Below are 25,101 nucleotides of genomic sequence, written 5' to 3' on the forward strand. Positions count from 1 at the left end.
GTCACCCCCCAAGAGAACCTCTTTTGTTGCTCAGGTATGGCCTCTTTCTTTCTCAGCCAACACAACAAGCAAACTCACTGCCGTTCCCCTCTCTACGTGAGACATGACTCCCACGGGTGTGGACCTTCCTGGCAACATGGGACAGCAATCCTAGAATGAGCTGAGACTTGGCACCAAGGTACTGAGAAAACCTTCTCGACCAAAAGGGGGAAGAGAGATACAAGGCAAAATAAAGTGTCAATGGGTGAGAGATTCCAAACAGAGTCGAGAGGTTATCCTGGAGGTTATTCTTACCCATTAAACAGAAATCACCTTTTTAGTTAAGGTGTAACAGAGAGGCTGGAGGGAACTGCCAGGAAATATAGAGCTGTGTTCCAGCAGCCATGTTTATTGAAGACGATTGTATAATAATATAGCTTTCACAATGTGACTGTGTGATTGTGAAAACCTTGTGTCTGATGCTCTTTTTATCTACCTTATGGACAGATGAGTAAAACATATTGGTTAAAAATAAATAAATAATGGGGGAATAAATGTTAAAATAAATTTACTAGATTGAAATACTAGTGATCAATGAAAGGGAGGGGTAAGGGGTATGGTACGTTTGAATTTTTTTTTGTTATCTTTTTATTTCTTTTTCTAAATTGATGCAAATGTTCTAAGAAATGATCACGATGATGAATATGGAACTATGTGATGATATTGTAAATTGCTGATTATATATTTAGAATGGAATGATCATATGTTAAGAATGTTTGTGTTTGTTTGCTATATTTTTTAAAAAATTAATAAAAAATAAATCTGCATGCAAATTCAGGCCTAGGTTCCCAGTTTGTTACCACCATTTCCTCCAGATTCTTGCCAGAATGATATTCCTAACGCCTTCCTATATAAGGCCATCCATAATGTGATTCCAAACCTTCTTCTCTGAACACCCCTGTCCCGACCCTCTACTACTAACATTCAGAACTCTAAGAGATGGTGAAGTTCTCGAGGACAACCATTCTCTTACATGTGGCAATGAAGAATGGTGGAAAGAGAGAGAGAACTCTGGAATTAGACAGACCCAGTTCAAATCCCATCTTAGCCCCTACTAGATGTGTGACCCAAGCTAAGTTATTTAACCTCATTGAGTCTTAATTTCCTAATCTTTAAAATGGGACTAATAGCACTTATTTCATATGGTAGTTATGAAGATTTAATAAGGTAACATAAACAAAGCACCTAATACACTGACTGGCAAATTATAGACCTTTAATAACTGGTTACAGTTGTTGTTAGAGTGCTTGTACAATTCCCAGCCTCCAGCACACAGACTCTATCACCACGATAGGAATCATATACGAGCTTCTGTTAAATACGCAGATTCCTGGGCCTTCCCAGAACTGCTGATTCAGAATTTCTAGAGGGAAGGCCCAGTAATTATTTCTCATAAGCACTCCAGTTGATTGCGACTCAACTAAAGTTGAAGAACAAATGTTTATCATACTCACCCTACAGTGTACAATCTCCTCATCAGGCAACTGGCTTCAGGGTCTACCTACCGAAAGTTGCCCTATACCACCAGCATCTGGAAGATTTACTCACTGTCTAAGAACATGACTTGATAAAAAGGTGTTCTAGATGAATCCTCCTCCGATAGCATCAGCCTCCTTACTTCCCTTCCCTATCCGAACTATCATCATAGGCACTGTGACCCACCAATTATTATAAGAATCACTTTGGGATTAAAGACAAATGGAAATAATTATCAACAGTAATACAAATCACTAAAGCTTATTAAGCACTTACAATGTACCAGGCACAACAGGCAGTTTTTATGTATTAAATCATTTCAATCTACATAACACTATGAGGCAGGTACTATTATTACTCCTACTTTACAAACAGGAAAACCAAGGCATAGAGGGGTTAATGAAGTTACCTAAGGTCAAAAAGATGGTAAATAACAGAGCAAAGATTTAAATGCAGACAATGTGACTCCAGAGCCCAGGCTATTATCCACTATGCTGAACTACTTACCTAAATTAACTGCCCTGTGCCTGCTATTACTAATTTAAAATATATATGATATTATTATTTAAATATTATTTCATTTAGTGTATTTATTATTTTGAGTAAATGTATTTATCACAGCAACCCTGAACCCCTTTATTCTCATAAGTCACAAATTCAAGCATGAGGTTCTGCAGGAAACAACTATAACGTTTAAGGGAGTGCTCATTTGCTCTACTTCCATGTCTCTGGAGTGCAGCTTTCCAGGCAACAGCATGAACAAAACACATTCTAATTGCTCATCCTATCATTACATTTTCCCACATCAAATTCTAAAAACTATGCAAGAGACAGAGGCCTGCCTATTGGGCTAGCTTCATAAAGGAGGCTCCTGTCTTTCCCTACACATTTTGATAAGATCTGTCCTGTAATGCGGAGAAAATAATGGAGCCCAGTTATATGAGATGGGCAAAGTATTTTGGGGACTTCCTAACCAGTACAGTTGGTCTGAAATACAACATTTTTAATCAGTCCTTCTTTAACCTTTTAGATAAAACGTAGTATAAATAAGCAGTTGCAAACCTAAGGAATCAGTGCTTACCAGAGTATCATCATTCTGGTCTCCAAACATTTCTTTAAAAATCTTGCCAGGGTCAGGAATGGGAGGAAATATAATGATCTTGAGCCTTTTAAGAAAACAGAGACATTTCGACTTAAACCTTACATAAAGCCATATTAAAAGAAGCCTTTGACAAAAGACACAGAACACAAGTCATCTCTAGTGATGAAGCAATTGTAAAGAAATCGTTAAAACAGGCTACAGAAAACTGACGCCTTAAGGGCATCAAGTTTGGGTGGGACAACGGAACCATCAGGATAAGCGAATTATTTATACCCTGTACTTTAACTAATAATGGTGCTTTACTTATCATAGACCATATAGAAGCTTGCTGTTTATAATTTTTGGAGAAAAATTGCCTGAGAACAGGGTACATTCATCTTTAATTTTTCTTTCTTCTTACTTCTTATCTCTCCATTTCTGAATTACTAGCGCTCCTTTGGTGGATCTACCTCATCTCCCAGGCTTCTAAACGCTGGACTGCTACAAGGTTTAGTCTTTCCCTCCATCCTTCTGTATCTCACTCATTTCCTGAGTGGTCTCCTCTAGTCTTAGGGCTTTATATTCTAATTACATGCTGAGGATTCCCAAAATTATATCTCCAGCCAGACCGCTCCCTTAAACTCCAGATTCACATATACAACTGCCTATTTAAAATCTCTACTTGGGTATTAAATAGGAATCTTAAATCTAACATGTTCAAAACAGAAAGCATATTTCCTCTAAAGCCAGCTCTTCTGCCAATCTTCTGTGTCTTAGTAAATGGTATCAGCACTCACTCAGTTGTTCAAGCCAAAAAACTAACTTCCTCAATTTTCCTCACACCCACACAGATGAGGCAACAGCATGTTCCATCCCTTCTACCCTCAAAACACATCCCACATCTGACTTCTTACTACTTTCATGCTAACACCCTGATGCAGGCTACAATCATCTCTCCATCAAAACACTGCAATAATTCCTAACTAGCATACAAGCTTCCATTCTTGCCTAAGACAATTGTTCACTTGGCAATTAGAATGATCTTTTATTACAGTAAATAACATAACGTCCCTCCCCTGCCTAAAATCTTCCACTGTTTCTCCATGATGCTTAGGATAAAATCCAAATTCCTTACCATGGCCTGCATGTTCTGTTTCCCATCAATTTTTCCTGCCACTCTCCCCCTTTTACACTCTGCTCGGGCAGACACGCTATGCTCAATCCACTCTTGAGGCATCTGCACTTGCTGTTACCTCTGCATGAAGCTCTTTTCTCAAATATCTGAATGGTTCATGCCTTCATGTTGAGTCTTCCCTCAAATGTCATTCTCCAAGAGACCTTCCCCAGCCATTCTATGTAAAATGGGCCTCCTTTCATTTCATAGCCTCTCCCCTGCCCCCCTTGCAACCTTAATTCTCACTATGTGGAAGAATATTTATTACACACATATTTTAATGTACACCCCCCAACTAGAACTTAGATTCTTTGTCTATTCACCACTCTAACTCCAGAACCTAGAATAATGTATGGCACAGAAGTAGGCTCTCAATAAATAAATACTGAAAGAATGAAATTAAAATAATGGTAAAATATTGGTTCTGGAGCTAGTTTAATAACTTTATTCTACTCTTAGGTATTTATTGTAAGAGCAAATACCAGCATCAGACTAGTTTCTATGGTGCGGTACAAGGAAAGTAAAACCTTCTCAAGGAATAAGTACCATATATTAGTGACAACCCAGTGAAGTTCTCTCTCCTATCAGATTAAGTAGCAGGCTCCTTTGTATTAAATACTAGATACGCCATTTAATTAGTAATGATCTTCATTTCTAAAACTTCTAAGAACTGCCAACTAACTGCTGATAAATAAGACATTTGAAAAAGTAAAGTGAATGCAGGATCTATTCAACAATTCTAACAAATACAAAAGGATTAGTGCCTGAGTAGAGCCCTGGGTAACTAATCCAAAACTTTCCATACCAGAAAATGGGCACAATAAGACTTCTTTGCCAAGTCATATTATCAACAGCTATTTATGGAAAAAATGTTTCTAATACACTGGGCAAGCATAAAACACCAGAACAAACCATAACAACAAGGCTCGCTAGCAGAGACTACAAAACTTGACTAGGCAGCTGCCTTACCTTTTTAGGTAAAGCAGAAGAACTATGATTGCACCTGCAACAATAACTGGAATGATGAGCAATATGGTAATGTAGAACGTGGAATTGGCCATATTACCTGGAAAACGGAAAGCAAACAGAAAGATGAGAGAAATAAAACCATTTTTAAATAAAGCAAACAACAGTTGTATTACACTATTGAGATCACAGATAGTTCTGCCCCCTGCTCCAACCTATTTTCCAAACTTCTTCAATGGTGTTGTTTTCTTTATAGTAAAATAAAAAGTTTTGCTCTGATGCCTGAAATTCCCTGGATGAGTAGAGACCTTAAAGATCACCTGAAGCCAGGATATTTTAACTGGTTTCAAACACTATTAATAAAGATAATATCAATTAAATATGTCATTTCAGTTACCATGGTGACTATCTTTTCTTACTGGTTACTTATCACTATTTAGAACATGTAAAATAATCATAACGACAACTACCACTCTACTAATCTCAATTGTGCACAAACTAGGTGTTTCATATCATACTAGGTGCTTTTACGTCCTTATCAAATTATTATCTTCCATTTATACAGAAGAGAATAATGAGGCTCAGAGAGGTTTACTGACGTGTCCAGAAGGGTTTAGTAAGTGATGGGTACAAGCCTGAAATCCAGTCCTGTCCAATTCCAAAGTCTGTTTTAACTGCTTTGTTACACCTAACACTCAGAATGGAATTTGCCTATTCATTCATTCATCTTTCCTACTAGACCAGAAGCACCTAAAAAGTGTCATCAGAGCCTAGTACTATTGTGTTAGACCATCTTTAAGATGGCCCTAAGTGATCTCTGCCTCCTGGTAGTCACACCCTTGTGTAACGCCCTCCCCTTGACTGATGGATAACTTGCGTGTGGGTTGGACTAAATGACTCCTTCTAAGGAACAGAACAGCAACAATGATGGGCTGTCATTTCTGATATTTGGTTACAAAAGTCTGTGGTCTCCTTACTGGGTGTTCTCTCACATACTCTTTCTCACTTAGGTCACTCACTTCGGGAAAGCCAGCTTCCATGCCATGAGGCAGACCTGTGTGGTCCCAGTGGCAAGGAACAAAGGGAGGCCTCCATCAAGGAGCCAGTGAGGACCTGAGACTTGCCAACAATCACATGAGTGTGCTTGGAAATGGAATTTCCAACCCCAGTCAAGCCTTCAGTTGAATCACAGCCCCAACTGACAGCTTCACTGCAACCTCATGAGAGACCTTGAGCCAGAGGCACCTAGCTAAGCTATACCCAGATTCCTGACCAACAGAAACTGTGATACAATAAAATGTGTGTTGTTATAAGCCATTGAGTTGTAGGGAAATTTGTTATACAGCAATAGATAACTAATATGACCATGCCTGGCACATAGACTGTTCAGCCTCTTAATTAATATGGAATTGAATACCTTCCTAATTCATCTATCTGGCTTTTAGATTTTTTTAAAGTTCTTAGGTTGGTCTTATTTTGCCACCTGGAGCCACAAAAGATAGCCTATTCCCTCTTCTACTTGATAATGCTCAAATGTTAGAAGTCAAGAATCATGACTACCCAAAATATTTCATCAACAGTTCCTTGTCAAGTTTTGAGATCCTTCAATATTGAAGATTCATCTTTTCCAGGATACATTTCAGTCTTCCAATGCACTTCCTACAATGTGGTACACAGAATGGAATGCTGCACACTTCTGATATGGTCAGACTGCTATGCCCCATCCTGCAGCAGTCTTCTGTTCTGGGTGCTGCCTAATACCGCATGTGCCTTGGGGGATATTTAAAGTTTCAGTGTTGAGTCACACTGAGTTTACAGTCAAATAAAACTCCATACCTGACCCCACAGCACACATATCCATGTACTGTAGGTCTTTCCAATCCCGTACTTGAGCCTGGCACATAGCTTCCTCAGCCTCTCAGTTAATTAGACTAGTTTGTTTAAACCAAAATACTGATTTATCTCTAGTAAATGCCATCAAGGTCACTGTTCATTCTTGATTCTGTCATCCAGCACATTAGACAGTCCCCTCTAGCAGCATACAATCTGCATATTTTATCATGCGTGCCTTCTATATTTTTATTCAGTTTGTTAATAAAGATGGAGAACAGGACAGAGGAACAGATAACCCTACTCAGATTGTGAGTTTTCAGAGAGCTGCATATTGTTAATTAACCCTGGGTGATTTGACAGTAATTAAACACAAATAAATTTCAATTTTAAGTACTCTCTGGCTGATAATAAGAAAGCAGAACAGCCCCTTCCCTAGCATACTTTCTGTTTTAGCTTGGTTTCCATGCATTGATGTTTTAAATTTTAATGAAATCCTGTTAGCTTACCTATACTCATTGCTTGACTCCAATTACTCCAGAGTTTGTCATCCTCATAGCATAATTTATTTGTTTTGACTCTTATTCTGACTGTGTTCAAAGTATCAGGAAGTACACCAGGGACCATAAAGCATATTTTATCCTTGGATATAAAATAAAATACACAAGAAACACATCACTTATTCTCTTTCTTTGCTATTGAATCCTAATATAATTATCTGCCAAATTCTACATATGATTAAAACTTGGATTATAATTTAAATGATCTGATTTTGACTCCTGAAAAACAATTGTCAATAAACCAGAGGCCAACATAGTTTGTCTTTCTTAAGGCAGTTCAAATTTAAGCCATTACCCACTCTGCCCCACCCTCAATTGCTTAAGAGTCTCAATAGAAATAGTTAAAATTGAATTGACTGACCTCCAGGTTTTCCTCAAATTCTGAACTCCGACATTTAGTTTTGGGATCATCAACCTTGAAAATATAAAAAAATGAATGAGTCCAAAATTTTAAGAAATACATTTTATCTCATTGATATATTCCAACAAGTTTTCTTTTTATCCCTTTAAAAGAGGACCAGGTACAATGAAAAAAAGGTTGGTCTTTTTAATAGGTGGTACTGGTTCAATTACATATCCATATGGAAATAAAAGGTTTGACCCCATCTCAAACTATTCAAAAAATTAATTCCAGATGGTTTGCACATCTAAATATGAAAGTTAAGATAAATGAAAAAGTAAAACATAAATAAAACACACTTTTAGATGAAAATGTAGAAAAAGATCATCATGATCTTGAAGTAAGAAAATATTTCTTAAACAGAACTGTAAAAGAAAACATTAACCATAAAAGAAAACATAATTTATAAAGTCATCTATATTAAAATTAAAAACTTCTTCTGTTCATGAAAAGACACAATATTTAAGAAAAAAAAGGCAAAGCATTAAGTGGGAGAAGCTATTTGCAATTTCTGATAAAGAATGTGTATATATGTGTGAGTGTAAGATCAAAGAGTATAAGATATCAAAGAATGACTGGATTGGAGCAAAGAAAGTATAATGCAAAATTCTCCACCACAGAATATAAGTCATTTATTATCTGATGCAAAGAGAATAATCAGTTCCTTAAATGAAAATATTTCAAAATTGGAGTAAGAATATCAATACATGAAAATCTTTTGCTTAGCTTAGTCAACTGCTATGAAAGAGATATTTAAACACAGACAAAGCACAGACCACAGAGTTTTTTTGGCATTCAACATCATTCATTGAATAGTTCCTACCAGCAACTGTGAAAAGTTCAAAGACCAAGTTAATGATGACGCATCATCCTATCAATATTTCATCCAGGGGAAGAGAAAAAGCCACGCAGTGGGCTACCGAACCCACTGCTGACCATCTGGAACTAGAGGCCTGCTGGGCAATCACAAGTGCCAACTACCACTAAGGGACATGTTTGTGGGCTGATGACCTCTTCCCCTGGACTGTCTCTCAGATATGTAAATTCCAAAGTCAGCAAATCATTGGGTTTATTTAAGGCTCTGGCCTCTTACTCAAATGTAATCACCTTGCATAGTTTATCAGCTGCTCATATCCTTTTGTGAGAGAAGGAAAGCAAGAGCACAGAGCACCAAGTGAGTAGTTTGCAGGGATGACGGGTGATCAAAGATAAGTAATTCCTTATTTCATGATTGTCATGAGCTATCTCTGACCACAGCACCAGTTCATGTCCTAGCCTACTTCCTTCTCTTAACTGGAACAACAGGCAAAATAATTCCTCAAAGTTTTGCAAAAAGGAAAAAAAAAGGGTCTAGCCAGCAGAGCACAAAATCAGTGCACACACAAAAAGCTGATGATATTCTAGGGGCGGAAGCAGCTGGTGAACATCTGCTAGGAGAGAGAACATTAAATTCAAGTGTATAAACAGCGTTAATTCCAAATCAACTATAGTTCTAATTTAGGTAGATAATTCCCATAGTACGTATGCTCTCTTCAGTTCACAAGTGTGTGGAAAAGGTAACTTAATTCAACAATAATTTATTAAGTTATGATTATGAACAAGATGATATATTAAGCATTCCTGGTCAAAGTATAATATATGGAGGCAACCCTTTGAAGTCATACTGACTTATTTGCTGTTTGGCCTGTAGTAAGTTACTTATCCTAAGCCTTCATTTTTCCATAAAACGTAGGTTAAAATTGTATCTATTTCACAAGTTGTTATGAGAATTAAATGAATTATTGTATAAGAAAACAGAAGAGTATCTTGATACAACATCACAAACAATCAATAAATGAAGGCTATTATTATTTAAGGAGGAAGAAGTGAGGCAGTCCCCAGTGGTTAAGAACAGGCTCTGTTAAACCAATGTCAAAATTAAAAAAAAAAAAAAAAAAGAGAGAGAATACAGGCTTTGAAGTCAGAATTTTGCTTAAATCTTGATTTTGTCACTTATTAGAAATGTGATCTTAGTCTTAACCTCTGAGACTAAGTGTTCTTATTTGTAAAATGGGGCAAAATAACAGGTCCTAACTTCTTAGGGTTATTGTGAGGATTTAATGAAATAATGCAAAGTGCCTATCAAAATACCTAGTATATAGTAATTGCTACATATATATCAGCTGCTTTAAGTAACAGAAACAGCACAAAATTACACAGCCTGACTCCTCCCTATGGGAGCTTTTATTTTCAACAGCAAGAAAAGATATACACATATGGTCAGGTTAAATAGGGCATAATCCTGTCAAATTGAGTACTACAAGCTGCATGTGTCTCAGGATTTCAGGGAGAAGAGAACAGTAAAGGCTGATGTGGTGGTTTGAAGCTGTATGTAACCCAGAAAAACCTGTTCTTAAATTAAATCCATTACTGGTGGTGTGAACCCATTGTAAGTAGAACCTTTTAACAAGGCTACTTCAGTTAAGGTGTGACCCACCTCAAACAGGATGGGTCTTAATCCTATATAGGTGGAATGAAATTCAGACAGAGAGAGAAAGCCACAGGAAGCAAGAAGCTGACATGGAACCTGGAAGAGAATGAAAAGACCAGAGGTGCTGCCACGTGCCTTGCCATGTGACAGAGGAAACAAGGATCACCAGCAACCAGCCCCAGAACACCACATTCTTCGGAGAGAAAGCATCATCTTGATTTGAACTTCCTTTTAGCCTCACAACTGTAATCTAATAAATTCATATTTTGTAAGTCAATCCACTGCATGGTATTTGCTTAAGCAGCCTAGGAAATTAAAACAGCTGGAGTAATTAAGTATATATTTTGCCTTCTGACAACTAACTTTGTTGTAAATCCAAATATCAACCCCTTCCACACTTGTAACCCTTTGCTTGCTTTTTCCCTTCCTGGTATTGCATGGGGACACCGTAGTTCCTGATACTAATAATTATTATTATATTTCATCAGACAGATTCATTGGAAAATGCAGAAGAGCTCTGTTCAGTTGTGAGACTTGTCACTCCCTCTGAACTTACAGTCTCTCAACACTGGCTTATTTTAGTGAACATTTGGAAACTCACATGATGAGCTAAAACAACTGGACCAAGGAATTTGCCCACATGTTAAGACATGGGGCGTCTTCAAAAACCAATATGAAACACTTGATTTCTAACCTCTAAAACTCAAATGCACACAGGGTCCAGGCAGTTAGCAAACCAATGGAATATTTCCAGTGGTCTTCAGGCGCCACCTTATGGATACTATACTTTTTGGGTACCACGATTTTAAACCTGGGTAAAATATACACAGGAAACCTCACTTTGTGGTCCAAACAAAAACATATGAGGCCAGTTTCTGACCTCAACTCTAAAGCATAGCAATGAGACTGATGCCCTGAGTTATGTCTCATTCTGCGCAATGCTCCTCAGGGGCTCTAATTAGCACGTTTCATATTAGATTATGAATCGCATAAACATATATAATCCAACAAATATTGACTACCCAAATTTGACAACTTAATTGCCGCAAACTCCAAGAAATCTAAAGGGCCTGACCAGAACCTCTAGTTATCCACATGAATGATACCTATGTACTGCTTGCACAGCTTTTCCTACTATATTTTGGCCACCCAACCTCCTTTGTTTCTCAGATATGCCAAGCTTGTTTGTGCCTCAAGTCTTTATACTTGCTGTTCTCTGTACCTCCCAATCTTCGCATGGCTAGCTCCTTCTCACCATTCTGGTCTCATCTCAAATGCATTCACTTCAGATGACTACCCTATCTAATGTTGCCTCAGATCCTTCAAATCTTTCTCTAGTACATCATTTCATTTTACTTTCTTATTAATCTCTGAAATTAGCTTGTTCATTTACATACTTATTTTCCAGTATGTAAGATTCATGGAAAAAAATCTTGTTCACTATGTATCATGATCACTGCCTTAGCTCTAAACATAAACCGGCCACGCACATAGTAGACACCAAAAATTCGTTGAGAAAATGAATTACCATATTCTATTCAAAATAAGAAATTTCATTACTATCATCATCACTATAAGGTGGCAAACCTAAGAGGTACATTTCATTAATATTTCAATTTATTCTACAGTGACAAACAAAGGTGAAGTGAAAAACTTACAAATAAAATCAACTATCTAAAAATACTTACATTGAAAATATCGGGTATCTCAGTTTGGCTGTTATTGACTTCTACTTGATAAGATAAGCATCTGCTAATAAAATTTTGTGGATTCTTCCATTCCACGTACAAGCCACCCTTTTCGAAGGAAAGATATTTAACATGTGGAGGATCAGGTTTCACTAAAAGACAGAAATAGCATTCAGATTAGTTTTCAGAGTTTATTTATTTTTAACATATTTTTATTGATGAATCTTCACACGTATACATTCCATACATGGTATACAATATTATCAGATACTTGTGCATTCATCACCATGACCATTTTTACAACATTTGCATCACTCCAGAAAAAAGAAAAAACTCATACATACCATACCCTTTACGCCTCTCTTGCACATTGACCACTAGTATTTCCATCTACCCATTTTTTTTTACCCTTTGTTTCCCATATAATTTATTTAATTTTTATCCATATTTTTTATACTCATCTGTCCATACCCTGGATAAAGGAACATCAGACACAAAGTTTCTGCAATCACATGGCCACATTGTAAAGCTGTATAATTATATAATTTTCTTCAAGAATCGAGGCTACTGGAACACAGCTCAACAGTCCAAGTATTTCCCTCCAGCCACTCCAATATACCATAAACTAAAAAGGGATACATATATAATGCATAAGAATAACCTCCAGGATAACCTCTCAAGTCTGTTTGAAATCTCCCAGCCACTGAAACTTTATTTTGTCTCATTCTCTCTTTCCCCTTTCGGTCAAGAAGGCTTTCTGAATCACATGATGCCAGGTCCCGACTCATCCCTGGGAGTCAGGTCCCACATTGCCAGGGCGATTTACTCCCCCAGATGTCATTTCCCACATAGTGGGGAGGGCAGTGAGTTCATTGCCAAGTTGGCTTAGAGAGAGAGGCCACATCTTTGCAACAAAAGATGGTCTCTGGGGGTGACTCTTAGGCCTAATTTTAAGTAGGTTTAGCCTATCCTTAGCAGGAATAAGTTTCATAGATACAAACCCCAAGATCAAGGGCTCAGCTTATTGAATTGGTTGTCCCCACTGCTTGCGAGAATATCAGAACTTCTCCAAGTGCAGAAGTTGAATATTTCTTCCTTTCTCTCCAGTCCATGGGTACTCTGCAAATACTTCTTTATTCACTGCCTAATATACTCTGGGATAGATTGGGGCATCACACTAACCTGGACAAACCCACAAAATCTAATGCCCTTTTCAAGATTCCATGTACTTATGGTGTTCAACTGAACTGACCAAACAAATTAAATTAGGTAATGCACTACTCAAAATATAAATTTCGCACCAAATAAACATCTCTCCCTTTGGTCTCACATAGAAGTTGAAGTTTTAAAAATATGGGTGGTATCATTCTTTACCCTGTATTCTGCTCTACCTTAGTCGTATTCAGATCAGCTTCCTTCATATCACTACTCAAAGTATGATCCCTTTTTCAACTTTTTAAACAGTTCCTGTATAGGGTACTCTGACTTTCATAGCTTCAGAGCTCTAACTCTGAGTTTCAGGTGTTCTATAAATACCCAAAGTTTCTGGGAGAGACCATGTTATATACAAACAGCTCAGTATCTCAGAATTCAGAAATAACAGGTACACCTCCTGAATATATGTGATTGCTATAAGAGCTTAAAATCTAGGACCCTTTACAATAGGCCCCAACCTGATAATCCATGCCCTCAACTTCAGTTCACCGAGTTTGTATATTATAATTATAATTAGTCCGTATGATTGAGGTATGATAACATTTGTCTTTTTTTCCTGACATTTCATTCAATATATGGTCCTTAAGGTTCATAAACCTGGTTGCAAATCTCACAACTTCATTTCTCCTTGTGGCCACTCAGTAGTCCACTGTATGCACACACCATAGTTCCCCCTTCCATTCCTCAGCTGTTGTACCCTTAGGCCACCTCCATCCATTGTGAATTGTGAACACTGCTATCATAAACATCAGTGTGCAAATGTCCATTCATGTCCCCACACTCAGTTCCTCCAGGTAGACACTGAGCAATGGGCAACCCCACCTCTAGCCTCCTGTGGAACCATCACACTGCCCTCCAAGGGGATGCACCTTTCATTTCCCTACTGACACTGAATAGGTACATCTCTTTCTCCACATTTTCTTTAGCACTTGTTTCTCTCTGTTCATTCTTTTTATTTTAGAAATTTATTTTATCTAACATTACTATAGCTGTCTATAATTTTTTTTTACCATTTCTTGTTGTAAAATTCTCTGTTCATTTTTAAACAGTTTTATTCACACATCATACAATCCAACCTATGTATATAGACATGCCTTTACCACCATAATCTATATGAAGACATTTCCTTTACTTCCATATAGAATCCATATACCTACCCGATGCCCCCTATCTGTTGACATTTAGTTTTGTCATAATACCTTTGTTACATTTAGTGGAAGCACACTACAATGTTACTGTTGACTATAGACCCTAGCTTTCATTGATTGTACTTTTTACCGTATACCATCCATTTTCAACGCCCTGCAATGTTGACATTCTTTTGTTCTCCCTCATGCAAAAATATTTTTTTATTTGAACATTTAGTCACCATCACTATCCACTCTAGACATTCCTATATCATACGTCTCAGTCTTTATTGTCTATCTTTTCTTCCAGAATTTATTTTGATGAGAGATATATATGGATAGGGATAACACAGGGTCACAAAGTTAAATTAAAATAGGGCTGATGCTTTCAATGGCTTTATATGCTCAGATGTATAGTTCTAGAATTTCTGATAAGCCACAATTAATGGAGGAAATTTATTTAAAACAGTTTTGTACAGCTGAACTTACTGCCCTCCCCTCTATGTGGGACATGGCTCACAGGGGTATAAATATCCTTGGCAATGTGGGACAGGACTCCCAGGGTTGAGCCAGGACCTGGCATCAAGGGATTGAGAGAGCCTTCTTGACCGAAAGGGAGAAGAGAGAAATGAGACAAAATAAAGTTTCAGTGACTGAGAGATTTCAAACAGAATTGAGAGGTTATCTTGGAGGTCATTCTTATGCATTATATAGAGTATGATATGTATGAGTTTTTTCTTTTTTCTTTTTATTTCTTTTTCTGGAGTGATGCAAATGTTCTAAAAGTGATCATGGTGAAGAATGCACAACTATGTGATGATATTCTGAGCCACTGATGGTATATTACGGATGGATGTTATGTGTGTGAAGATATCGCAATAAAAATTTAGAAAAAAACGGCCTTATAAAATAGATTTAAGAAACACCTTTGTGGTATTTGGCAGATGACATGAACTCTGACCTGCATCTGGCTAAAAAGGGCCAGTATATAATCAGGATATGCAGCTACAACATACAGAATAAAGAAAAGAAGTACTGGAGTCCAGATATTTCTCCACCTGATGGGTAGAAGGCACCAGAGACAATGGGGCTTCCCTAGCTGTCACTCACCCATGCCAAGCTGTCACTCACTCACCACTATTGAAATCATCAGCCCAGTCAATTTGGTTTTTCAGGAGTCAGCTATGCTTAAGACCCATCAATAGAAAAGAATGAGTAATACACAGAAAACTACTTGAAGATGTCATCTTCTAGCTGAGAAGGAGCTCCCTTTATATCACCATAAATACCCAGGAAGAAGAACACTAATATGACCTTTAAAATGTCCATCTAGAACAGTATGACAAGCACATGGGAGGAGAGAGAAGGGCTTTGCTTTAGATTACCCTACTTAGCTAGGTGTCCGCAACCTCATTACCCTGGCCTACAAACCAAGCTGCCTTTGGATCATCACTAGAATTCACTTCTATGACTCTCTGAAGGGATGATCACTAGTGCTCTGCTCACAGACTCAGGAATCTTTGTCCATTGATGGCTATTTGCCTATAAATCATCTACATAACATTTAGCTGGAATATGAAATCTCTGATGGTATCTTAAAACAAATATATAAACCATTTATGTTTATAGCATTCAGCATTAGAGATTTATAAAATACTTTTTTGTACATCTTATATCATTTGGATCTTACAACAATCCTTTGAGTTCAAGAATTATGCACCCCATTTTACAGATGTGGAAACAAGTAAAGAGAATTTATATATCTCATCCAAAGTGGAGGAGGTAGGACCTCAACCAGATATTTTTATTTCAAGATGAGGGCTCTTTCTAATAGACTGATACTCAGCTGGTATATGCCAGCGTATGGCTACACTGGTTGCTCTGTGCCATACAAAATGTTAATCACTCCTGATTACACAACCATTAATTTAAGCTTTTTCTAACCAAAAGATAGATTATTCAGGAAGTATATGTGATCATATTTATTCTGCAGCACCATCCTCTCAAGCAGCATAAGTGAAAGGAGAATAGATCTCCTTTCTAACCTTGGTTCTTCAACTAATTGCTCTGAGTACTCATAGGTAAATAGGAATAAGCATCTAGTACATGTGCTAAATATTAGAATTTCCAAACTTTTTAGAAAAGGATCTATCAAAGAAAGGTTTACAAAAAAATAGTTCCTTGTGTTGGGAAAACCATAAAATCCAAATCATATTTTATTGTTTATACTGATTATTCAAAGGATAAACTTTTATCCACATTGTCATAGAAGACTTCTAAAACTTACCACGGGAAGTTAAAGGTACTATATTGAAGACTGGTCTAATTTTTCCTGCATCATCCTTGACCATTATTTGAACACTGTGTTGTTCAAAATTGGAATCCTTCACTTTAGTAAGATCAAAGGAACAACCAATGTGTTGACCTTCTGTATAGAAGTTTTCACATTGAAGAATTTTTCCAAGGCCACTGTGCCTAAATAAATGATAAAGTGAGACAAGATTCTGCATTATTTTAAGCAAAGTATTCAAGAAAAAAGAGCAAACTGTATACTTGAAAAGTGGTTAGAATGGGAAAAATTATGTTGTATGTATGTAACAGTAAAAATCAAAAAGAAAAACAAGGGCAGAACTTTTCAAAAAATGACTAAAAATGTCCATGTAAAGCTGTATTTGCATTAAGGCAAGATAGCTTTTTCAAAACCCTATGTTATAATATGATTCCATCTCATACTCTAGAAAGAAAAGAACATTCCTTTTCAATGCACATTGGTATTTTCAATGGCAATGAAAACTATAGGAGTCCTGAATCTATGTCCTTGTATGTATAAGACAAGATGTTATGAAGCCAAGATTAGAAATTTCATGCTCCCTAAAAATGCCTCATCCACTGAATTCCATAGTTCTCCTCTGGCTCATCTGACTGTTTCTTCAATCTTTTCCTGTTGTGTTCCTTTCCCTCCTCTTTTTCCCAGAGAGTTCACATCCAGTCTTCAGCCCTTTCCACATTCTTCATTTTCTTTGTTTTTTTTTTTTTAGATAAGTTGTAGGTTTACAAAACACTCATGCATAAAATACAGGATTCCCAAAATACCCTACCCCAACACTTTGCACTGATGTGGAACATTTGTTACAACTGATGATAGCATTTCTAAAATCAGTGTTCTTTTTTTAACAATAGGTACCTTTGTTACAATTGATGAAAGATTATTAAAATCATACTTTTGCCTATCATCCATACTTTACATTAGGTGTATTTTCCACCTTATTATTAACACCTTGCATTAGACTCACACATTTGTTATAATTCATGAAAGACGTTCTAATACTTGTACTATTAATTATAGTCCATCATGTACAATAGGGTTCACTGTGTTGTTCAGTACTACGCTTAATCTTTTAATATTTACTCTGGTAATATGTACACCCTAAAGTTATCCCTTTTAACCACATTCACCTCTATAGTTTGGTGCTGTTTGTCTTCAACATCTGACAGTCTGATTAGTAAGTGTTATGTGATGGATTGTTTTTCTCTTGCTGCTTTCAAAATGTCTTTTTGACATATGACAGTCTGATTAGTAAGTGTCTTGGAGTACGTCTATTTGGACTTATGCTGCACTTCTTCGAGCTGTTATTTTATATCTTTCATAAGAGATGGAAAATTTTCAGTGATAATTTCCTCTATTAATTTTTCTGTTCATTTTCCATTCTCTTCTACTTCTGGGACACCCATAACATGTATATGCGTGTACTTGATCTTGTCATTAAGTTCCCTGAGACCCTGCTCATATTTTCTATTCTTTTCCCTATCTTTTCTTTTGTGGGTCAGATTTCAGATACCGTGTCCTCTAGTTCACAAATCCTTTCTTCTGCCTCTTCAAACCTATTGTTGTAGGTCTCCATTGTTTTTTTTTAATCTCTTCTATTGTACCTTTCATTCCCATAAGTTCTGCGATTTGTTTTATCAAACTTTCATGTTCTTCTTTACGTTTGCCCAAATCTTCTTTATATCCTCCCTCAACTCACTGATTTGATTTTTTGATGGAATTTTGCATGTTGTTCGAACATCCTGAATTAGTTGTTTCAACTACCATATCTCATTTGAAGTGCTGGTTTGTTCCTTTAACTGGGCCATATCTTCAATTTTCCTACTATGACTCGTTATTTTTTGCTGGTGTCTAGGCATTTGATATCCTTAGTTTATTCTGGAGGTTGTTTTCACTCTTTTACGTAGGGTTTTCTTGCTAGATGGCTTTGTTTTCTATCTGCCCTTTGACAATATTCAGTTCAACTTATTCTAGACCTCTAGCATAGGTTCTGTTTAACAGATCAGAATTTTTCAGCTCTGTTTCTTGCCCTGCCTTTTTGGGGGCTTTTCTTTGAAGAATGTCTCCTCAGATACTATCGACCCCAGTTAGATTTTCCCAGACCAGACAGGCCTATGTCTAGGAGGAAAGGGTAGCCAGTATTAGTTTCCCCTGAGGGTGAGACCCAGCAGGTTATTGAACTTTCTTATGAAGCTTCTAGACTCTGGGCATTTCATATTCTGCTCAGCACGCAGCTCCCCACTGGTGTAAAGTGATGTGGTGCCTTCAATTTTAGCAGTCTCTCCCTGTCAGTGGTGTGGTTGAGACAGAGGCTGAGGTAGTTAGCGGACTTTGATTGCTTCTGTTTTCCAGCCCCTGAGGACTGAATTTCTGAAGGAGGGCCTCCACTTGAGCTGGGCCCACCCTCCCTTTTTTGTGGAAGATACACCCTTTAGGGAATTAAGCCCTTTCACTTGACTAGTTACATTTTCTCTCAGACAGGCCTTCATTCTGTACTTGCCTGGGACAGTGCTGGAGCCTGAGAGTGCTTGCATTTCTACATAATGAGCTGTTAAGAAGTAAAAAATAAAATAAAATAAGAAATAAAAAGCAAAAAGCCTTCTCAGAGCTGCAGCCCCGCTCCCAGGGTTTGCCAATCAAGAACTTGACTTAGTATGTGGCTCTATGCAACCCAGGCTCTATGTGCCCCCTTTTCTTGGGGACCAGCACTTTTCCAGTATTTTGTGCTGTCCAATTAAAAAACCCTCTTTTTTTTTTTTGTCAGCCCCACTTCCTCTCAGCCAAGGTGAAAACTTCTGTTTCCTTTAGTGCTTATTACAGGTTTATCTCTGTTCAGTGCCTGTTTGCAGTAGTCAGCATTTGTTAATTCTGCAATTGGAGCTTGGTTGAGCTAAGCCCTTGCTACTAGTAAAGTCTGTTTCCTTTCCCTTCAGGGAACCAGCCTGACATGTCAATGGGGGAGGGGTGCCAGCCTCTGCAGCTTGGGAGACTTACAGTTCTGTTGGGATCTCAGCCATTCCACCTGGTGTACACTGTGTGTCCAGCCACTGACATCCCCCCAGCAGTTATTCTGTATTATTCCTGGCTATTTACTAGCTGCTCTGGAAGACAAACTAAATCCCACACTTCACTATGCCGCCATCTTGCTCTGCCTCCCACTAGTATACTTTTAATCCGTTTTATGTGCCTTTCATCCCCCTAATTTCTGTTTTTTTTAAATACTTTAAAATTCCTTTTGATGCTCACACAGTGTCTTCTTAATATCCTTTATCCCTCTTGTCATATTTTCCTTTGCTTCCTTGAATTGGCTTAGGAGGTTTGCTTGAACATCGATTACTTGTTTCAAATCCTGTAACTTCTCTGATGTTTTTGTTTTTTGAAATTTTCATTTATTTTTATTTTTAGGTAGGCTGCTAAACACATATATTTAGAATTGAGTTCTCTGATGTTTTAATTTGCTCCTTTGATTGAGCCATATCTTCCTGTTTCTTAGTGTTGCTTGTAATTTTTGCTGGTATCTAGGAATCATATTGCCTTGATGAGTTTACTCTGGAGGTCAGTTTCTCTCTCTTGCCAAGGGGTTTTCTTGTTGGTTGGCTTTGTGCTAAAGCTCATCTTTGACACTTGGTTCAACTTGTTTTAGACCTTTAGAATAACACATTTTACTGACCATAATTTTTTCAGTGCTTATTCATCTGATTCTTGCCATAGATAAATGGTATGGTTTTTGAGATTGCACTATTTATGCAATTGTTTCACCCCCAGGAGAAAGCCTCCTTTCCTCTGTTCCTTTTCCAGGAACACTGATTCGCCTTTATATGTTTTTAACACTCCTTTTGTTATCTCTAGCTGCTTTTACCTGGAAGTCTAATTCTGGGATGAAAGGACCTTCTCAGGTCAGTTTTCCTAGTCAAAACTTGCCCAGGGATCCTTGAGGGGGGTTTAGATCAGTTCCAAAGTGTCCTGGGGATGAGACCCAGAAGGATGCTTATCTTCTCTACATAAGCTCCCCGAAACTGCTTTACTGGTGTAACCTTTAGTTGGTGCTCTTCAGCCAACTGTTCCCCATAGTCCTAAGGTGGTAACGTGTCTTTAATTCTCAACTGATGCCACTCCTGCATGGCTGAGACAGAGACTGCCAGCTACTCTTGGCAGGGGCGGGTTAAGCCTTGTTCAGCTCCCAGACCCTGAGATCTGAATTGCCTAATCAACAACCACAAACTGCACTGGGCCATGTTCTACTCCCCACCCCACTCTTTTCTTGGGGGAAGAGCCACCCTCCCACAAACTTCCCTGTTGCCCCGAGATGTTACTGTGTCTCACAGTGAGCCCCACTTCCAACCTACATGGGGTGGGATTGAAACAGAGGCTTCCAGCCGCTTTCTATCCTGAGTGGGTTGAAACTAGATTTTCTCAAAGCTGTCTGAATTTGCTAATCAAAAACCACAATTGGTGACTGGCCATGTCTCCCCCTATGCCCCACTTTGTTCTTGGGAGAGGGCTTCTATTTCCAGCCAGGACATGGCTTCCAAGCAGTTTGCCATGCCAATAAGGGATGGGTACTAGCCTCCATAGTGGGGAGAGAGCGCTTCACTGCAGTTTGTCAGTCTCTACCTTCTGCTCCTCCCTAAATGGTGCATAGTGTTCTGCTGGTCTCTAGAGACCTCCAATCAGCTGTTTCAGACAGATCCTGGCAGTTTACTATGTGCCCTGGAGATAGAACTGAATCTTAATACTTCCTAATCTGCCATCTTGAACCTCAAAATCTCTCTAAGTATTTGCAATCTCTTCTATTGTGCCTTTCATCCCCCATAATTTCTGTTGTTTCTTTTCATACTTTCAAACTCTTCTTTATGCTCACACGCTGTCTTCTTAATATCTTTTATCTATTTAGCCTTATTTTCCTTCATTTTCTTGAATGATTTAGAGATTTGTTTGAATATCTTTGATTAGTTGTTTCAAATTCTGTGTCTCCTCTGATGTTTGTCCCTTTGACTGGGCTATATCTTCCCACTTCTTAGTATGGCTTTCAATTTTATTCTAATGTCTAGGCATTCGATTATCTTAATGAATTTACTCTGAAGGCCACTTTCTCTCCCTTGCCTAGGGTTTTATTGATTGGCTTTGTGTTAAGGCTCTCCTTTTATGCTTAGTCTACCTTATTTTATACCTTTAAAATAGCCCATATTTAACTGATCAGATTTTTTCAGCTCTTATTCATCCAATTCTTGCTCTGGATATGTGGTACAATTTTTACGATTGCACTTTTTAGGCAATTGTTTCACCTCCAGAAGAAAGCTTTCTTTCCTCTGGGAATCTTTTCTTTGGGAATCTTCATCTGTGCACTTTTATGTTGCCTCTAAAGCTTTTTACACTATGACTCTAGCTGCTTTTGCCTGGAGGGCAAATTCTGGGAGGAAGGTCACCCCAGAAAGGACCAACTGTAGTAATCTGAAATGTAGAATGAAATACGGTTTCCTCAGACACTCTCCAGTGACATTGACTTAGAAGGGTTCATCCAGGGTCTAGCAATCAGTATTTTACAGCAATTCTTCAGAGGATTCTGTTATATATCAGATTTTAAAAACTCAGACCTAAAGTGTTTACTCCTCAAAGGCTTAGTGCAAAGAACTGCTTCAATGTAGAAAATGTTCTTGTCCCTCAAGAGATAATACTTAAGCATTTTCTCCTGGTTGCAGGCCTTTGTGGTTCATAGATGAAAACAGTCTTTCAGAAATTAAGTCATTGTTATGGCTAGTTTTTATATCAGTCAGTCCTAGAATGTATTCCACCCACATGCAAAAACAGAAACTGAAGAAACTTATGACAGTTTTGTTACATAACTAAACAAAAACATGTAGGAAATTAGTTTCTTCTTCTTTAAAATATGAAAGGAACTTCTCTAATGGGCACTGTTTTAAATCTCTTTTTTCATTCTGGTACCCTGAGTGTTTCACATATTCTCATGGACCCCAGATACCATTTTTTTTAAGTTGTGATTTGGAAATAATAAAAGTGGAAAATACTGGCTTTGAATAGATAACTTTTGTTGACTCTTTGTTAAAGATTAGTTGATAATCTAAAGTAATAAAGGCATCTGGGCACTTCCTATTTAAATTCACAATGTGAATTTCTCCACAGAATACCATTTCAGACACAAGGAGAAAATGGACAAATTAAAAACTATTTCCCCAACTCTGAAGATGATTGACATTGTAAGAACTTCTTCATTGGCATGGCTAGTTTGTAGCTGTTAAGGTCAAGCTCTTTTCAATGCCATACTATTCCTGCAGGGACCCAGTAATTGCCCTTAGGCTACAAAATGACAGTCACATTTTCTGGTTGGAGATTATGGGAAACAACCTTCTACAGTTTGTCTGAAGTGCTTTACCCTGATACCTAAACCAATTCTAGGTGCTCGATAACAAGTACTGTGTTACCTTCTTTTTCTTTTGAGATTTTGATTGGAAAGGACCTACTCAGAGGAAAGGAAGGGAAGGGAGATAGAGCAGGAGAAGAGAAGGTATGGGCTAGGTGCTGATTTTGTGAGGTGGGGGGAAGTGGCCTACATCTGCAAGGGAGTGGGGGTAAATAGTAAAAAACCATAATTATAGCTATCATGTATTGAGGGCTTTCTCTACACATATTAGCAAATAGGCACAGTGTCAAACATTACATTCAATAACTCAGCCATCATAACAACCTTAAGAAATAGGCACTATTATTGCTATCCCCAATCTACAGGTTACAAAACTAAAGGACAGAAGGGATTTGCCGCAAATCAAGTCACAGTGCTAGTACGGAAGAGAGACAGGATTTGAACCCAGTGTGGCTCCAGAAAAGAATAAGCTATGGAGTAGAGAGGGCAGAAGATATACAATCTACACCAGCACTGTCAAACGGCACTTTGGGATGATGGAAAAATTCTATATTTGTTCTGTCCAATACAGTAGTCACCAGCCACATGTGAAAACGGCTAATGAGATTGAGCAACAGAAGCTTTAATTAGGTAATTTTTAATTAACTTAAAATATAAATAGCCACATGCGGCTAGTTGCTACTATATTGGACAGCACGGGTCCACAGTACAGAAAGAGTCCACATCAATGATCAACTGGGAATTCGTATAACAAAAAGTGGGGATCCCTGATACCTGCACACCTTGATTGGCAGAGAACTATCACTCTTTTGGGAATTCTTTCTGGGCCACTTTCAATGATCATACAGATTGTGCCCTATTCAAAAGCATCAACTGAGTGCTGAAAGTCTGCCCCAAGCACTGTCTGCTGCTGGCTTTGGCAAGTGGGTGCCTCAACTCAGAAGAAGAGGAATACTTTTTCGAATTGATAGGTTCAATTTTTTGTAATTCATTCACTTAGAGGGAGTACTTTCTTTGCAATATGTACTAGTACTTGGTTTGTGCTAGCATGTGCCCCCAAAAAACTTACCTATTTTTATCTTATAAGAACCCCAAGGATTAGACTACCATTTACCTCTAGTGCTACCACAGTTCTTACACCTGGGTTACTTTGCTGTACAGTATTCCATGGAATGAGATGCAGCTTAAAGACTTTTTCACTTCCTTTCTCACTCCTTAGATGAACACAGACACATTGAAGGGTTTCCCCAGGCTTTTCTTCTGTGCTTTTTTACTAGAGAAGTTGTAACTTTACAGAAAAATCATGTAGGAAAGTAGAGTTTTCATAGACACCCCTTCCCACACACACAGTTTTCCCTATTATTAATGCTTTGCATGAGGTTAATACCTTTGTTAGAATTGATGAAACAGTATTTTTACACATATAGTATTAACTATAGTTCATAGTCTACATTAGGATTCACTGTTTCCAAAAGTCCTATTGGTCTGTAAAATTCTTATTCTAGTAACATATTAACATATATATATATATATATATACACATACACATACACACACATATATATATCCTAAAATTTCCCCTTTTAACCACATTCAAATATGTATTTCAGTGGTGTTAATTACATTCACAATGTTGTGCTACCATCATGACCATCCATTGCCAATACTTTTCCATCACTGAAATGGAAACTGTACCAATTAAACAATAACTCCTTATGCCCTACACACACCCAGGCCCCTCACAAACTGTATTCTAGTTTCTGACTCCATGAATATGTTTATTCTATTTATTTCATATCAGTGAGATATAGGAAAAAAGTCTAGGAAACCACAGTCCAACCAGAGGTCCTAAAGATCTCATCATGTGTTTTCTTCTAGGAGTTTTAGAGTTTTGATTCTTTTATAGAGGTGACAAACCATTTTGAGTTGATTTTTTAAATATGGTGTGAAGTAGAGGGCCACATTCATTCTTTCACATATGGATATGCAGTTTTTGTAGGACTATTTGTTGAAGAGAGTGTCCCAATTGACTGGTTTTGACAACCTTGTCAAAAATCGTTTGCTATAGATGTGAGGGTTTAGTTCTGATCTCTCAATTCAATTTCATTGGTTTATATGTTTGTCCTTGGGCCAGTACCATGTTGTTTTGATAACTGTAGTTTTGTAACGTGTTTTAAAATTGGGACATATGTCCTTAACCTTCATTCTTTTTCAAGGTGGTTTTGGCTATTTGGGGCCCCTTAACCTTTCATATAAATCTGATTATTGTTTTTCCTGCAAAGAAGACTGTTGGAATTTTGATTGGGATTGTGTTGAATCTGTAAGTCACTAGGGGTAGAACTGACATCTTTTTTTTTAATTTATTGATGA

General features: G+C 37.6%; 1 protein-coding gene across 1 annotated transcript in view; it reads right to left on the reverse strand.

The window, feature by feature from the left end:
• IL13RA1 (interleukin 13 receptor subunit alpha 1) overlaps positions 1 to 25,101 on the reverse strand; it is a 70,356-nt gene that overhangs the window by 22,958 nt on the left and 22,297 nt on the right. Inside the window, exons 5-10 of the mRNA XM_077145390.1 lie at positions 16,314 to 16,501; positions 11,685 to 11,836; positions 7,488 to 7,541; positions 7,076 to 7,208; positions 4,740 to 4,836; positions 2,597 to 2,681 (exon numbers count right to left, since the gene is read on the reverse strand). Of these exons, the coding sequence (XP_077001505.1) occupies positions 2,597 to 2,681; positions 4,740 to 4,836; positions 7,076 to 7,208; positions 7,488 to 7,541; positions 11,685 to 11,836; positions 16,314 to 16,501 (709 nt within the window). The remainder of the gene's footprint in view (positions 1 to 2,596; positions 2,682 to 4,739; positions 4,837 to 7,075; positions 7,209 to 7,487; positions 7,542 to 11,684; positions 11,837 to 16,313; positions 16,502 to 25,101) is intronic.

The sequence above is a fragment of the Tamandua tetradactyla genome, chromosome X, assembly GCF_023851605.1.
Source record: "Tamandua tetradactyla isolate mTamTet1 chromosome X, mTamTet1.pri, whole genome shotgun sequence".
Classification (NCBI taxonomy): Eukaryota; Metazoa; Chordata; class Mammalia; order Pilosa; family Myrmecophagidae; genus Tamandua; species Tamandua tetradactyla.